This window comes from Ailuropoda melanoleuca, chromosome 14 (genome assembly GCF_002007445.2).
Source record: "Ailuropoda melanoleuca isolate Jingjing chromosome 14, ASM200744v2, whole genome shotgun sequence".
Lineage (NCBI taxonomy): Eukaryota > Metazoa > Chordata > Mammalia > Carnivora > Ursidae > Ailuropoda > Ailuropoda melanoleuca.
In genome coordinates, this window is record NC_048231.1 from 55,067,966 (window position 1) to 55,083,839 (window position 15,874).

At 45.8% G+C, this 15,874-nt stretch overlaps 2 protein-coding genes across 4 annotated transcripts in view; one reads left to right on the forward strand and one right to left on the reverse strand.

Moving 5' to 3' along the window:
• Positions 1–340: 340 nt before the first annotated feature.
• Positions 341–8,318, reverse strand: TGIF1 (TGFB induced factor homeobox 1). Its single transcript, XM_002927547.4, has 3 exons — positions 7,965–8,318; positions 2,202–2,428; positions 341–1,415 (listed from the first exon to the last, which is right to left on the reverse strand). The coding sequence occupies exons 1-3, from the start codon at positions 7,978–7,980 to the stop codon at positions 840–842; spliced, it is 819 nt and encodes a 272-aa protein (XP_002927593.1). The 5' UTR covers positions 7,981–8,318; the 3' UTR covers positions 341–839.
• An 846-nt stretch (positions 8,319–9,164) lies between these two features.
• LOC117795952 overlaps positions 9,165–15,874 on the forward strand; it is a 77,015-nt gene continuing 70,305 nt past the window's right edge. Inside the window, exons 1-2 of one of the 3 annotated variants that reach the window (XM_034642230.1) lie at positions 9,165–10,431; positions 11,198–11,265. In XM_034642230.1, coding sequence (XP_034498121.1) covers positions 9,915–10,431; positions 11,198–11,265 — 585 coding nt within the window. In that variant the 5' untranslated portion in view covers positions 9,165–9,914. Of the gene's footprint in view, positions 10,442–11,197; positions 11,990–15,874 lie in introns of those variants that run through there. The other 2 variants (XM_034642231.1, XM_034642229.1) reach the window with 2 other exon arrangements.

The following is a 15,874-nucleotide window of genomic DNA, read 5'->3' on the forward strand; positions in this document are numbered from 1 at the left end:
GGTGCTTTGAGACTTTTTTTCAACATTGGCCATGTCTTAAAATATGCAGGAGAGATCACCAAGGGATTTAGTGGTTAGCTAAACACTGATGGAATGAATCGTTTCAATCTGTCATGCAGTTTTAAGTCAAGATTTAAGGGCCTGCTTATGCCTCCTATCAAGAGTAAATATCACACATCCTGTTTATACCTACCGGCTTGTTGTCCACGGTTCTTCAAAGAGCCTGTGACACCCCCCTAACTCACACTCCACCCTACCCCCAACTTCCTGCTCATTGGGTGCTATATTCCTACTCATTTTTAAGTGCCTCCCTCAACAAAATACTCTGCATTACAGTAAATTTTAAAGAAAATACTTTATTACATCATGGAAAAAAAAAGGCATCAATCAACTAGATTCATACTTGTTTGGAAAAAAAATTGAAAATTTATTAATTAGACAGTATGTGGGCATCCTGTTCCACATGGGAATGAGAAGATGCTATAGGTTCTCTAAGTATTGCACAGTCTGGGGGGGAAAAACAACAAAAAAAGGGAAGGGGAGAGAGAGAGAGAGAGAGGAAAAAAAATCACATGATCTTGGGAACCATCTCACATTATGAATAATCTACCAAGAAACATTTAAAAAAGAAAACCCTTTGTTTCTACAGTAGCTTTTGAGTTTCTAGTTCTTGGAATGACTGTATTCCATTGAAGACATCTCAGTAACAGGAAGCTTCACTTTAGCAATCCCATGTGCAAATATTAATAAAAAAATATATAAAATAATGCGGTCCGTCTCTTGCCATCACCCCGGCAATCCTAACACCACCTGTGGAAACTTTTGCTCTTGACCATGGGTTAAGCTGTAAGTTTAGCCTGAAGCTCCATCTCCGCCGCCCGTTTGAGTGCAACATCCACTAGAAGTTGAAATCCACTGAAATCCTGGTTGAGGTCCGGCGGAGTAGGGGGAGGAGTGTTGAAAAGACCACTCTGTGGATTTGAACTTGGTCCGGATTTACACGTGTCCTCGGGGTACAGGAGGGAGGTGTCTGTAAAGCTGCCGGCTGCTATCTGCTGTATGTCTGTGTTTTGTCCCACACCAACCGGCTGGCACAGAGAGAAAGGCACGTCTTTCAATGCAGTCACAGTGGTATGACAAATCACTGACGGACGAGCCAGTATTGATCCCGGGGACGACGGCTTGGGGGACAGGGGCCTCCCGAGGGCTGGGTTTGGTCCAGCTGTACAGGAATGAAACGGGCTCTCCTCCAAAGCCGGTATGAAGTTTTTGATGCCCATGGCTGACTCCACAGAGCTCGCTTCAGAAATCTTGGCCCCACGGCGGGAAATTGTGAACTGATTTGGATCTTTGCCATCTTTTCTCAGCATGTCTGGGAGGAGCCTGCGGCGGGCGTTGATGAACCAGTTACAGACCTGAAATCATACGGGTATGCTTTCACACTCGGCAAACACGTTCTGAGAACCTTCCGCGGGATGCCTAATTGATCTCTCCCTTTGCAGTAAAGAAGGCATGAAAAGGCTTATCGGAACTTCCAAAGTTATTTCAAGGTATTTGAGCTCAGCCAAGAAAGAGCTATTTCCTGCCATAAACCTCCTCTTCTATTACAAATCCCCCCCCCTTTTTTATCTCATCATCCTTAAGCCTTTTCAGGAGGAAGAAAAGGATAAAAATTCTCAAATGTCTGAAAACGATTTTAGGGAGGGAAATTCACCCTTTAATGCTCCCCCATATTAACCTATTACCTACTGCTCCAGCATTTAAGTTAATCAACTACAGGAAAACTTTTCCTGTATGAAGGTGCCACTCCTCCCAGTTACTGATTTTTCCCAGTTCAAATGACTATGTCAACAGACATAACATGAATTACCTCACTGAAGTCTGTCCTTGTTTAAATATCAAACCAGTTTCCTGGGCAATAGAGGAAGATTTAACCTTCTCTTTATGTTTGGTGCATAAAAGAAGGCTCTTTGAGGCATTAAAGGAAATGCTATTTGACAGATGACTGTCAAGTGTTTCTGTTTCTCTAAATAGCCAGTTATTTAGCTTTTAGTACTAAAAAGATTACAAGAGAAAAATATTCTTTTTTTTTTTTTGAGTGCGGAGGCATTTAATGATTTGATAAACAGGAATGCTATAAAATGTCTCTGGAAAGGAAAAGAAACCACCCCGTGCATACGCTTTGTGTTCTTTTTCCTTACCTGTAGTGTAGACAGGTGTGTTTGTTGGGACAGTAATGCTTTTTCTTGCTCTGAGGGGTAGGCATTGTATCGGTGCTCATACAGCCAGTCGCGGAGAATCTGAACAGATTCCTTGGGCAGGTTGCCCCTCCGCCTTCTCTTGCCTGCACTAGCAGAGGACGAGAGGTCCAGGGGGATGTCCATGTTGTCATCATCCTCCGTCTCACTGCCCGATGCCACAACAACACCTGGTGAAGGACAAAGGCCGGTCATCAGCCACTTTTATCAGGGGAGAAACTAAAGCAAAGCTTATCTCTTCTGCCCATTCAGCGTGCAACCATACTGTCTTAACTCCTGAGCGCCACGCGAAGGACCAGTGTTTTCTCTCTTGACATATCAGAGCACATGTCAAAGTCTCAAGGGTCATCTGACCAGTGGCACGTTATGGATTCTCAACGAATTGTCAGAAGCCCTTTCATACCCTCTCTCCTGTAGAATTTAACTTCCCACATTCCTTTTGAGTGATGCTCAGAAAAGTCTAGTGCGGCAGGGGAGGCAACGCTGCACCCAAAGTGAGTAGTTTGTCACGTGGGAAACAGGAAAGGTGCTACAGCAGATGGACTCTATCTAACAACCTTCTCTTTGAGTTCACTGCTAACTTAGGAAAAACATCCGAGGGTCCTAAATTTTAAATGCTACCCTGCCCCCTTCTTCCACTGAAAGTTGGAAATGAAAGGGCAGAGTCATACATTTTTTCTCACTTAAATAAGGAGGAAAAAATCACACACTTAACCCAGTTAATTTTTTTTTTTTTTAAGTAGGCACCACACCCAGTGTGGAGCCCAAAGACGGTCTTGAACTCACGACCCTGAGATCAGGACCTGAGCGGCGATCAAGAGTCTGACATTTAACCAACGGAGCCACCAATGTGCCCCAACCCAGTCAGTATTCTAAAGGTAAAACGTATGTCAGGTTTTTCTGCCAACTCCATGGCTCTTTCTTTTTCACTGCTACCTACATTTATTTAAACTAGACACCTACTTTTAATGGGCAGCCCTGGTCATTTTTACTAAACACAAAGTCACTGAAGTTTTCAGTTTTGTTACACAAAAATACTTTTCTGCTCCTAGTACTTGAGTAAGAGGTCAAAAGATGCTAATACTGAATAAACTTTCTAAGTTTCGATAAATTTCAACTGGCAGTTTAATCAGAATCTAGAATACTACATACCAAGAAGTAGAGTTCAGTCTTAAATTATTACATGACAAAGAAAACCGAATATGCACTCCCCAGAGGAAACTCTTTTGTCAGTAAGTACTTTAATCCCACCAGAAATCTTAAGAATTCACAGCCATAGAGAATATTTACATCACATATAACAGACTGGGGTCAACAAAAATTCAGACTTGGCCCCTTTAACATTTAAACATAATTTTGAACTTTAAAAAATTTAAATTACAAATGCTATGAACCCTCCCCCCTTTCAAAAGGACAACTGGCAACTCTGAATGACTAAAGAAATACATTCTCTATTTTGAAGACAATCTAGAATGTTTAAAATGTAAATGAATTACAAACTATCACATGCTTGAAAATACCAGTATTTCTATATAAAGAAAACATGAAATTGAAAGAAAACTGAAAGTTCTTAACTTTGTTGATGCAATTCAGAGTGGTTTACTTTGATAAAAAATAAAAACAGAAATATTCCACATAGTGATAAGTCATTCGATACATTAAAAAAATTTTTTAAAATCCATCCTTTTAAAGCATTTTAACACTAAAAAAGCTACTCATTTCCAAGATTTGCTGATGAACTAGCTCACAGTTAACTGACTCTGACTTGACTTGGGGACACATTTTTAGTTTTGGACTGCAGGGGGCAGATGGTGCAGGAAGGAGTGTCCACAGAAAAGGCAGAACCTTCCAAAGGCAAAGTAAAGCAAGTTCTAACAAAAGGGTAGGCTGATCTTGCAAATTCACTTTAGCTCAAGGCTTGACAAACAGCCATCAATAAACCGCACAAGAATCCTTCCTAAGTTTTAACCGCCATGTATTTGATGTTTCCTTTCCCAGAAGATTTCATTAAACTGCTTAAAAAAAAAAAAAAGTTTAAAAAAAAAGGGGGCACATTTAAAACTGAAACTGCTTTCACTGTAGAAAAGATGAGAAACCTTTAAAACCTATGTTGAAATTTGGGTAAAATTAACAGACTACCTTAAGAAATTAGAAATGAGTTCCTGTTTTCCATGTACTTTGATAAAGAAATCTAACTTTTAAAAAATGTGTCAACTTATTGAATGACTAAGGCAAATTTGAATAAAGTGATTTGTTTAAACTCTTCAACGTCTGAAAAGCCAGACATTCTTCTCGAGGCTCTAATTCCCCCTCCCCCCTTTTCAACTAGAAAAGTGTGAACATTTCCTCAGTGAACAGTGAATTCCCAACTGTAAGTTGATAATAACAGAGTTTGAGACAAACAAAAAACCCCTGAAGCCTGCCCTTTGATCTGCTTGCTTAGTTTGACAAGAAGCCTGATCTTTCAGAATACGTTGGTGACACACAAAAGTGGGTTTCAGTTAAGCAACACTGAACTGCAGTGGGACTTGACTCTGTTCTCAGTTCATTTAAATAAATGAATGCCAGGCCTCTGGACCTCTTAACAAATATTTCCAATACGTGCACAAAAGCTGAAGTAACAGGAAGTCAAGGCTTCAAGTTCCTTGGCCACACCAGCTGACGCTTCACTGCAGTAACCCACGTTTGCTGCTGTCAGGACTGTTTTCATTAAAACTCTCCCTCCGGATTGTGGCTCAGCTTGGAAAAACAAAAAGACTTTTCCACGTTACTCATTTCCTATTGTAACAGAGCTTTTGAAAAGTTTCCCAGTTACCACTTGTTTCCAAAGGTCCTGCTCTGCTTACACTTTAAAAAATGTGGTGGTGGGGGAGGGGGATCACAAGCCTCTTTTACTCCATCCACATACAAGGAAATGTTTAGAAAGCCACAAGATGGCCTATGGATCCCACAGCTCGAAAAATCAATCTTTTCTTAATAGGAACTGGGGTTGGGGCTGGCGAGGGAAGGCCAGAGATTGTGGTTGTGAAGTTGGGACTTTTCAAAATATCTCGAAGAGGCCAGAAAAGGATCTAGAAATAGTAATAATGGAAGGAAAAGTTTAAGTATACAATTAGGAAAAAGGAAACCTAACGTAACAAGTTTCTTGATTAGAGTATCTCAGGAGATGCCACGGGAATCGTGGTTAACACCCCAGGCACAAACTCCAAGGTACGCTTGTTCTAAAGCAAGAATTCCAAATTGTCAGAGACTAGGAGCAAAAAGACATCGGGCATTTTCCTCACTGAATCTTCTTTGCTTGTTTTTGAAGGCATTCCCGGGGTGGTATCTTCTTGCTAACCTCAGCTTTCTAAAGACGAGACAGTATTATCACAAACCAGGCTTACCAAATCTCGGGCCCTGCAACGGAGTTTAAAGGGCTTTTGCTTTCAAGAAAACTTGAAAAGATTTTCACAGACTTTTATGAAACAATTCCACCAAGCCAGGCAGGACAGATTTCTTCCCGGCTCCTGGCTGAGTAGCCCCGGAACGCGGGCCCCCTCCAAGGTAGTTTTAGGAAAGGGGCGGGGAGGCAGGACGCAGGAGGACCAGAGGAGAGGGTGGAGCCCGGGAGGGAGGACAGCCAGGGAGGCTTTTGTTCTTGCGAGTTTCTCAGCCTCAACTGAAATCAGTCCCTCCAAACTGCACGACTAGAGGACTTCAGGAGTTTCAGATTACAAGAAACTAGAAACGATGCTGTGCATCTCAACACTCTGAGAGGTCTGCCCACCCTCAATAGGATTTGCCGGGAAAACCTAAAAAGGGAAAGAAACTGGGCAATCTCAGCAGTCTCGGCTCCCCCGCACAAGCTGTGAACCAGTCGCAAAGTTTCCCAACACGTCACACCTTTCATTGTTTCCATGAGACTGCGCTCGGTAGCAGGACCTTACCCGGCGCGCCCGGGGCCGCCGACCCCGAATATTCCCACCCCGCGGCCGGCGGGTCCCAGCCTAGTTCCTCGGCTGGGGGGGGTGGGAGGGGCGAGGGAGACCGGGGGGTACTCGAGGGGGGCTCCAGGGAAGAGGAGAGCCGGGGGGGGGGCGTACCCGAGGGGCTGCGGGGGAGGACCTGCGAGGCTGACATGCACCCTCCCCACCCGAGCCCGAACAATGGGGGGAGCCCGCCCCCCGGCGGAAACCCAGCTTTGCTTTAGCCTCCCAAGAACCACTCTACGAAAACAAACCCCCCAACTGATCCCCGTCAGTTCCACCAGGAGAGGGAGAACGCCTTCCAGTAAGGATCCAGACCCGTCAGTCCCTGTCGAGGTGACACAGCCTTCCAGACGCCACCCCGGGCGCTTCCCGCGCGCGTTTGTTACCGAGTCCCGTTAAACATCCGAACTTCGAAGCCCTCAACGTTCTCACTGTCCCTTGGGAGGGTTCGCTGGGAGTCCTACCACCAACTACTATGAATGCCCCGGGTTTTGACATTTAATTTTACTCTCGCTGGGAAAGCATGGGTTGAGAATTTCCGCGTGTTTTGAAGCCACCAGCCCAGAATGAAAGCAACAGAACTCCAAGGTGAAAACGTGGCCAAAGGAACCCTCTTGGGTTGAAGGGCTGCCCCACTAACAATACTGGGTTTTGACTGTATCCGCAGGACGAGTCTGAAAGAATGTGGAGTTACAAAAACTCCGGGACGCTCCTGGGCATGCGCAGCAGCCCCCCCCCGCCCCCGCGCTGGCTTCCCTGAGCGATTAACTTCTGTTTTGAACCACTCCACATAAATCACAACAGAAAAGCCAACTCTGGCTCACCACGGAACGTTCGGGGTACCTCCCAGTCAGGGACTCAAAAGTTAACTTCAAAGGGGAGTTAACATTCTTTGACCTTTCGTGGCAATGGACTTTTTTTTTTTTTCTGTGTATTTTGTTTTTAAACCAGACTGACGGCAAGTTTTAGTTGTAAAGCTTCCAGAACGCTTCGTGGAAACAATGACAGACTCACTCTGTGCCCTTACAACCAAGCCTGCTTGTCACACTTGGACTCATTCTGACTACACGCCGCTTTAAGCTGCCCACCCTCAGTTTTAACTCTTCATCGTGCCCCAAATTCATCGTGGGAAAACTTTTAGAGGCTGTGAGTTTTTGAAAGTCTAGTTTTCCAAGGCTACCGACACCCTAGGGCGCTTTGGGGGCCACAGTCGCATTCCCTCGATTGTGAAAACACCCCATCCCCAGCGCAGAGAGTGTCCGGGCCCAGCTGGGAGGGAGTGGGGGGCCCGGGAACCCAACTTTCAGACAAAGGCGCTGCCGCTCCGCGGTCCCGGCCGAGAGAACCGGGGCGGGGGTCCCCACGACCCGGGCCCACACCTCCGCGCGCGAGAACCAGCGAGAAGCCACGCGGCGGCTCCGCGGAGCGTGGGGTGTCGGCTGAGACAATGAAACTTGGAGGCGCACAAACAAGGCGCTGAGCGTGTTTCTTGACAACGTGCCAGCAGCGTGGAGAGGCCCGTCTCCCCACAACAGCCCCTCGTGTTGTGTCTAGAAGGAAAACAGCAACTGCCATTTCAGACGCAGCCTCAACAAAGAGAACTGCCTCGGTTCCTGCCTGAGAGCCCCGGGCTGAAAAGTCCACCAAGTCACTCTCGCCCCAATCCCGGCGGGGCCCGGCGAGCACGTTTCCCCGGGACCCGCGCCCACGGCGGGCATAGCCCGCCAAGCCTTACCTTTCTTGCTTTTCATTCTGGAGCTCCCCTTCCAGCGCGAGGCGATGCTGGGGTCTCGAGGGGCCAGGAGCGAGGGCGAAGGGGGCACGCGATTGTCCTCCTTCCCGGCCGACTCTCCCGAAACTTGTAGGACGCGCTCCAGCCGTTATTGCTAATCAAGGCGCTCGGGTCCCAGGCGCCCGCTCCTAGGGTGGAATTCGAGTGACACTTGGGCTTCCTCCGACCGGGATCTTCTGGCAGCCGGCTGGGGACTCTCCCTCGCCCAACTCGCTCCCCTCCCCACTCCTCTCCTTTGTTCCCCGCTCCTGCTCGGCGTACCTCGGCGCTGTCAGAGTGAGAGAGGCGAAGAGGGAAGGTACAGGAGGTCCTGCCTCCGCCCCCAGCCGCCCGCAAGAGCTCGGGCCGCGCTGCCTCACTCACTCCGCGCCTCCCTGGCCGCTGTCACCCGTCACTCGTGGGGGCGGCTGAGCCCAGAAACCCGATCCTTCCACGCTGCTGCGCGCACGCCGCCCGCATCCCTCTCTCCGCGGCGGCGGCGACACCAGCCGGGCGCCCGGGGTTCTCTTTTGGGCCTTTCTTCCTCGGGCTGACGAGGGTGCGTTTGGTTAGGAAATTGCAACAGATGGAAAAAGGCTGCCCCCTCTTCCACCCCAGGGAAGAAAAGGCTCCCCTCTCGTTTTTGACAGCTGCCCCAAACGCCACCGTCCCGGCTCTAGCCTCAGGAGAAGACAGCTGCTTCTGATTCAAGGGGCGGGGCACTGTAGGAAAAGTATTCAGGACAAGAACCAACTTCTTCCAGAATGCGCGGCTGCCATTGACACGCGGGCGCGGTGCGTCGCACCCTGCTCCTCCCGGGGATCTTCCTTCCAACGGCGACGGCGGTGGGTGGGTGGGGGCGGTTGGGGGAGGAGAGTGAGACACAGACACCCCAGGCAAATGTCTGTTACCCCGGGCTAAAGCTGTGAGTTCCGGACTGGATTGCAAGGCAGTTTCAAAATCTAACACGTTGCGGACAGACACTTGTCATGCTCACATGCTCTTTAAAAAGTCTCAGCCTGGGGACTGTCCGGGCGCGCGCCCGCCCCACTACAAAAACTCTGCCTGAAACCCCCACACTTCGACCCAGGCAGCTGCCGCCTTTAAGGAAAGGGGGCGACCACACTGGGTCTACTCATCTGTTTCGGTAAACAGTACTTTTAGGACTTAAGCCCTGTTAGAGGACCCCTTCTCCCCTCGGGTATTTCAAACAGAAACTAGCCATAGAGTAAACACATGTTCCCGTTGGTTTATTTTGGTTGAGAGTTAGGGCTCCAACAGGAGTTCTTGATGAGATTACCCTTTTAAAAGACCAGATGCTGTTTGGCCGATTTCAAGAAACGCCTGCCCCCTCCCCGCCCTCTCCGCTGGGTCTAGTTTTCGCGTTGTGTGTCCCGATGTTTTGAAGTAAACGAACTGTCGCATGTCACTGTTGAGACTTTCCCCATCACTTAAAAAAAAAAAAAAGCCAAACCGTAAATAAGCCTAGTAGAGACGTCATCGCCCGAGTCGGCCTCCTGTTTCGGCTCTGTGCTGTTTTTGTTTTGTAACCTCGATGGAGAAGCCGGCAGGAAAAGCTCCGTGGAAATAAGGTTAAACCCGAGGAGGACTAAGGCAGCCAAACGATGACTAACTAGACTTTGGAGCCTCTGTTTTAGGATTACACTGAAAATTAAAGCCAGCCTCCCACCCACTCTCCCTCCCAAAAAAAGACACCCCCGCTTCGAGAGTGAATTAAGGCCAGAGTTTACAAAGCTTGGGTGGTTTTACCAATTACAGGACTTTAAATGAAAAAACAAGGAAAAAAGCGTCATTCTAAGAAGGCAGCAACCTTACGATTTTTTTTCTTCTGTGGTTTGCCGACTGCTCGGCACCTAAGAGAACACACATCTAAAACGGCAAAGGGGGGGAAACATGGTCCTAGGGGAAACCACCAGGCTGGAAGCTACCCTGCAACTTGCTGGAGCGCAGTTCCTTCCCAGGGCCTGGCTGGAGATGAATCAGCTGCTGCACCCGAGTGCAGGACAGATGTGGGGCGGGGAGAGGGTGGGGGGCCGCCCGTTAGAGGGCCGCGGCGTTCTCGCGTTTGAAGGGTTGTTTGTTGCTGGGATTGGTGGCTCGTATCCGTTGGGGAACTGGGAGGAGGGAGGAGAGACGCAGGGAGGAGGAGCCGGGGGCCGGCCGACGCTGCGACTCCGCGGTCTGAGTGGCAGGAGCCTCGTCTGGAACCGGGCGGTTACTGGGGAGACGCTTTGTTTGCTAACTTCGAAAGCTGCTTCGGCTGCTTCGGCTGCCTCGGCCGCTTTCGAAGCCACTCAACAAAACACGCCTTCGGGTCGGCTTAACCCTCCCCCTGCCCGTTTACCGAAGCCCGAGACAAAAATGTTTCCTTCTGCGTGGTTATCCTTCGCCACGCGGTGGCTCTCAATAGGTACACAAAGGTATCTTTTTCTTCGTCTAAGTGAACTTGACTAATTACTGCGATTCTCAGGCAACCGGGATGGAAACCGAGAGTTGAAGCGACTTTATAGTTAGAAAACAAACTTTACAGGGAAAGGGGGAGGGGCGGGGAGAATTAAAAGCCTCTTTCAAATTGCAAGGAGGGAAAAAAGTCGAACTTTAAACTCTCTTACTGGAGGGCCGGCTTGATCTGGCCAATGCTCACCTTTTGCTCGAGCGAATCCTATCAAAAGCTGTTATTAAATCTGGCGAGTTGCACCTAAGAGGCACACGGGCAGCATTCTGTGGGGTTGCTCTCCAGCAGATTCTCCCACCTCCACCCCCACCCAAGGCTGGTCCCAAAGTTGTTTGGAGCTTTGGATTGTTGTTGCATTCTGGGAAGAAAGTGCCTGGAGTCTGCGTAGCACAGGGAAGAAAAACAACCGGGAGAGTGGGCTCGAAAAACCAGCAATTGCTCAGGATATTTTTTGTTTATTTGCTTTTCTCAAGGTGGAAAAACAAGTTTCAGTGCTGGCTTTGTCAGTCCCTTAATGTCCCAGGCAGGGCCTCTCTAATGACTTTTGAGTTTCCTTCAGTGCTAAAAGAAATGCTGTGGATTCGCTTTTGCCGCATATTATTTGCTGAATTCATATGAATGTTAAATTGGAAAATCGTGTGAGTACAATTGAGAAGGTGCTTGATGCTGGAGAAGGCTGCTGATACACATTTTTCACCATTATGTATTTTTTTCCCTCTAGGCACACATAGTTCCATTTGGTCTCATCTTCTGAAGCTGCCTCAAGGCCAAGAGAAGACACAAAGTTGTGTAAGTTACTTTTCACAGCCTGCAAACCCTACCAAAGGCAAAAATTCAACAAGAAACATAGAAAGGCAAACGAGCCAGGACAGTGTGTCCATACGTGCAGTTTATATATATATATGGCAAGTCTGTCAGGTGATAGGAGAACGTATTTGTTTCATTCACCTACTGGACAACCCTTGATTGAGCATGATTTCCTTACACCAAGAATGATGACTCACGCAGTGGCTGGACCCCTTTTGCTTCTAGTCTCTGGGGTACAGGCACTATTCTAAAATACACAGACTGCAGGGCTCCAAACACTGCTCGGGCATTCCATAATCGTCTTGTTACATCTCAGGTCAGAGGGTCTTGGGCTGCGTGAGGAGAGCCTGGCCATCGTTTTTCCAAGGGCCTGGTCTGAAACAGCCATCTTCTGGCGAGTTTATCCAGCCCGTCAGGATTACCCTCCTCCTCTTAGTTGCATGAATAATGTAACTGGTGCTACTACTTTTGTTTGTGTTCACTTTCCTCCTGGCCTGCACTTCCTTTCCCAGGCTCTGCCTGTCTCTAGTCCAGTCCTCTTCACTCTCTACCTAGAGGGGGTTTGGAATCAAGGGAACAGAGCAAGAAAATGATTAGTTGAGCACAGCCTTTCCCCTTTTATTCTCCATAGTGTGTATCTATGTTGTGTTTTCCAGTTTATGAAACACTATTTAAATTACCTCATTTAGGGGCGCCTGGGTGGCACGGCGGTTGGGCATCTGCCTTCGGCTCAGGGTGTGATCCCAGCGTTATGGGATCGAGCCCCACATCGGGCTCCTCCACTATGAGCCTGCTTCTTCCTCTCCCTCCCCCTGCTTGTGTTCCCTCTTTCGCTGGCTGTCTCTATCTCTGTCGAATAAATAAATAAAATCTTTTAAAAAAATAATAAATAAATAAATAAATAAATTACCTCATTTAATACACAAACTGTAAGGTGGGTTATTTTTCCCCCTTAAAATCAAGATAAATAACACATCAAATATAACAAAACTAAAAGATATAAAACCAAGTATTGGACACAGATATTTGGCTTTAAATTAGGTGATCTCTGTCATTCTTTGGGGGAAGGTCCCTTGGATGTGGAAGGTGGTGGAGAGCAGAGACTAACCACAGATGATACACCAGGGCGTCCTGAACAGTGGGGCATGCTCTAAGATCTCCCTCTTCTCTGAGCTCTACCTGTAGTTTTACAAGATGCTGTCTTCCAACCTGCCTGCCTTTTGTACTCCCCACGCCTTCCCCATTTTTAAATTAAAATAAATAAATAAATAAATAAATAAAAAGCTCTTTTCCAAAATTCAACAAGACAGCCATACCCAGTGAAACATGAAAGATCTCTTAATCGCCCCCTTCACTCTCCATAGGGGCATATGTATACTACACACTAATGTAAAGGATTTTTCATTGTTATTTGTTGTTGTCACATTGCCTGCACCCAGGATGGACCCACACCACTTGCTGCAAGTCTGGCTCTTTTTCATTAGTCAAAATTTGGCCTAAATGTCACCCCAGAGGAGGCTCTGTGACCTCTTGACCTAAATTCAGGTACACCCCCCGCCCCCCACTGCCACCATCTAGCTCAGGGTTTCTCCACCGCAGCCCTGTTAACATTTGGGGCTAACTCTTTGTTTTGGGGGCTGTCCTGTGCATTATTAAGCATCCTTGACTGCTAACCAGTACTCGCCAGTATTGCCCTCCCTACCAAGTTGTGACAAATAAAAAACATCTTTAGACGTTGCCAGATGTTCTCCAGAGGGGATGGAAATGGCGGGGTGGTCGTGGGGGGTGGGGGGGGAACAGCAGGGATTACCCCTGGTTGAGAATCATGGGTCTAGCTCAACCCTTTATTTCTTCCATAGCCACAATTTTTAATTATTTTGCTTATTTGTTAACTTATTTTCCTTTGACTCCCCTACTAAAAGGTATGATCATTATTAAATCTTCATGCACTTAGCACAATGACTCACACATCATAGATACTCGATAAATATTTATTAAACAAAATAATGCATGTAAATAAGACTGTAAGGGGGTGTGCCTGGCTGGCTCAGTTGGTAGACTATGCAACTCCTGATCTTAGGGTCGTGAGTTCAAGCCCCACGTTGGGTATAGAGCTTACTTAAAAAAAGAGAGAGAGAGAAAGAAAGAAAAAAGAAAAGAAGATAAAATGAGAGTGTAAGAATCATTAATAAAAAGAATACAATCATTTGTTAAATACAGCATGCAGTGTCCAAACACTTCACTTGCTTAGTCTTACTTATTCCTGAAAACAACCCTAAGAAGTATTCCTTGTTACTACCACCCCATCTGACAAATGAAGTCGTCGGAGTCTGGGGAGGTTAAATAATTTGTCCTGTCACTCTGCCCCCTAGTTAGTGATCCACACAATAATGATATTCTGCAATTTGCTTTTTTCACTTATGTAACAATTTGCTTAGTGATGAGTATTTAGTTTCTAGTTTGTAACTAAGCACAAAAAGATAGTCCAATTATATTTGAAATGCTTAAGCATTGAGCGAACGTGGGCTCACCGTCCAAATCAAAGGAGTGCCTCCTGATTGGAAACTAGTGTGTCTCAGAATATACAGATTTTGGGGGGCTTGAGTACATTTGTAGGGTACCTGGGAAATGGAATGGCTGGGTCAAAGGTATGTGTGTTCAGAATTTTCATAGATCTTGCCAAATGGCCCTCTAAATCATCTTATCTATTTAAAATCCCACCAAAAGTATGTGAGAAATCCTCTTTCTCTACTCCCTGGCTAATACCACATATTAACAATCAATTTCATATTTGTCAATCACCTGGGCATGTAAATGGCACCTAATTTTTCTAAGGGTCACATTTCTTTGTTTGAGAAGGTATGCACATTTTAATATATTTATTGGCAATTTTTAATTCTTCTTTTTCCTGATTCATGACTTGTGCCAAATATTCTATTATATTGGTTGTTTTCATGTTCTTTTTTTAGAAGGGTAAGTTAGAAGCAGGCTACTTTTGCTCAGCTGACAAAGAACTATTAGTTCACAAACAGTGAATTAATATTGAAGGAACAAGGTTAGGTGAACCTATGATGAATGCAGGGAGGTGCCGTGTCCATTTTTAAAAAATATGTATCATTTGGAATAAATACCATACTTACACAGTAAGAATAAGACTTTCAGAATACCATACCCGTTTTTGACTTATTCCCTTTCTCCTCTTTCTGTCAAAGGGTTAATTCATTCGCGTGTTTCCATTTATCACCATTACCTCTTCCCAACACTGTGGAGGATCCATTCATAATAGCAATAAAATGATGAAATATCTAGGAATAAATTTAACAAGAAATATGTGCAAGTTTTATGAAGGAACTTTAAAACCCTACTGAGGGACATAAAGGAAGACTTAAGTAAAGTAAAAGATATAATTTATTCTTTCTAGCAAGATTCAATAGTGAAGGCATAAAGATGTTTATTTTCCCCAAATCAATCTTTAAATTGAAAGCAATTTCCAATAAAATACCAACAGGATTTTTAAAAATTGACATAGTTCATCAAAATTAGGGAGCTCACAATAGGCAGGGAGATTCTGAGAGTAGAGTTGGGGATGAAAAGAGGGCAGGGGAAGCCCCTCCAAGTATCAAAGTACATTCTTTTTTTTAAAGATTTTATTTTTAAGTAATCTCTCCACCCAACGTGGGGATCGAACGTCAAGGGCTGCATGCCCCATGGACTGAGCCAGCCAGGTGCCCCAAAGTATATTTAGAAGTGATAATAATTAAAATGTAAAAGTTTTGTACTGAGAAAAAAGGAAGAGAGAAAGAACAATGAAAGACATTAGAATATAAATAGAGATTTAGATTGTGGCAAAGTTGTCTTTTCAGATCAGGGATAAATTGAATTGGGACAATTGACTACTTTTAGTTAAAAAACAAAGCTGGATCTCAATCTCACCTCTTCAACAAAAATGAAATTCACCTGAATCAAAGATTAAAGTGTGGGGGGCCTGACTGGCTCAGTCAATGGAGCATGTGACTCTTGATCTTGGGGCTGTGGGTTCGAGCCTCGTGTTGGCTGTGGAGATCAGTAAAAATAAAATCTTTTAAAAAAAATCAAATAAATAAATAAATAAAATAAAGATTAAAATGTTAAAGTAATTTACAAAGGCACCTACCCATGTTCTAGAGCAGTGGCTCTCCAGGCAGAGTGTGTGTGGCAATTTTTCCTCCCAGGGGACATTTGACAGTGTCTGGAAACATTTTTGGTGAGCACAGCTGGAGAGGAGGGGGATGCTACTGGCATCTAGTGGATAGAGGCCGGGGATGCCGCTAAGCGTTCTACTGTAACCAGACGGACCGCAGCAACGGTTACCCGGCCCACGGGGCAAGTAGTGCCAATGTGGACACAACCTGTTCTGGAAGAAGACATAAATATGATCAGGAGACAATAAGAGATATAAACATTTATAAACATTTTGTGTTTTCAAAGAACTTATGTTTGAGGAAAAACACCATGAATTTTCCAAAAGTAAAGAAAATGGGAAAAAAATACTTGCAGCATATTGTCAGGCATAAGACCGGTTTAACTCATTTATGAAGAACTCACACAGACC

Coding starts and splice junctions, on each gene's coding strand:
- TGIF1 (XM_002927547.4), bottom strand. Junction 1,416..2,201: donor CACACCTGTCTACACTACAG/GTAAGGAAAAAG, acceptor GTATGATTTCAG/GTCTGTAACTGGTTCATCAA.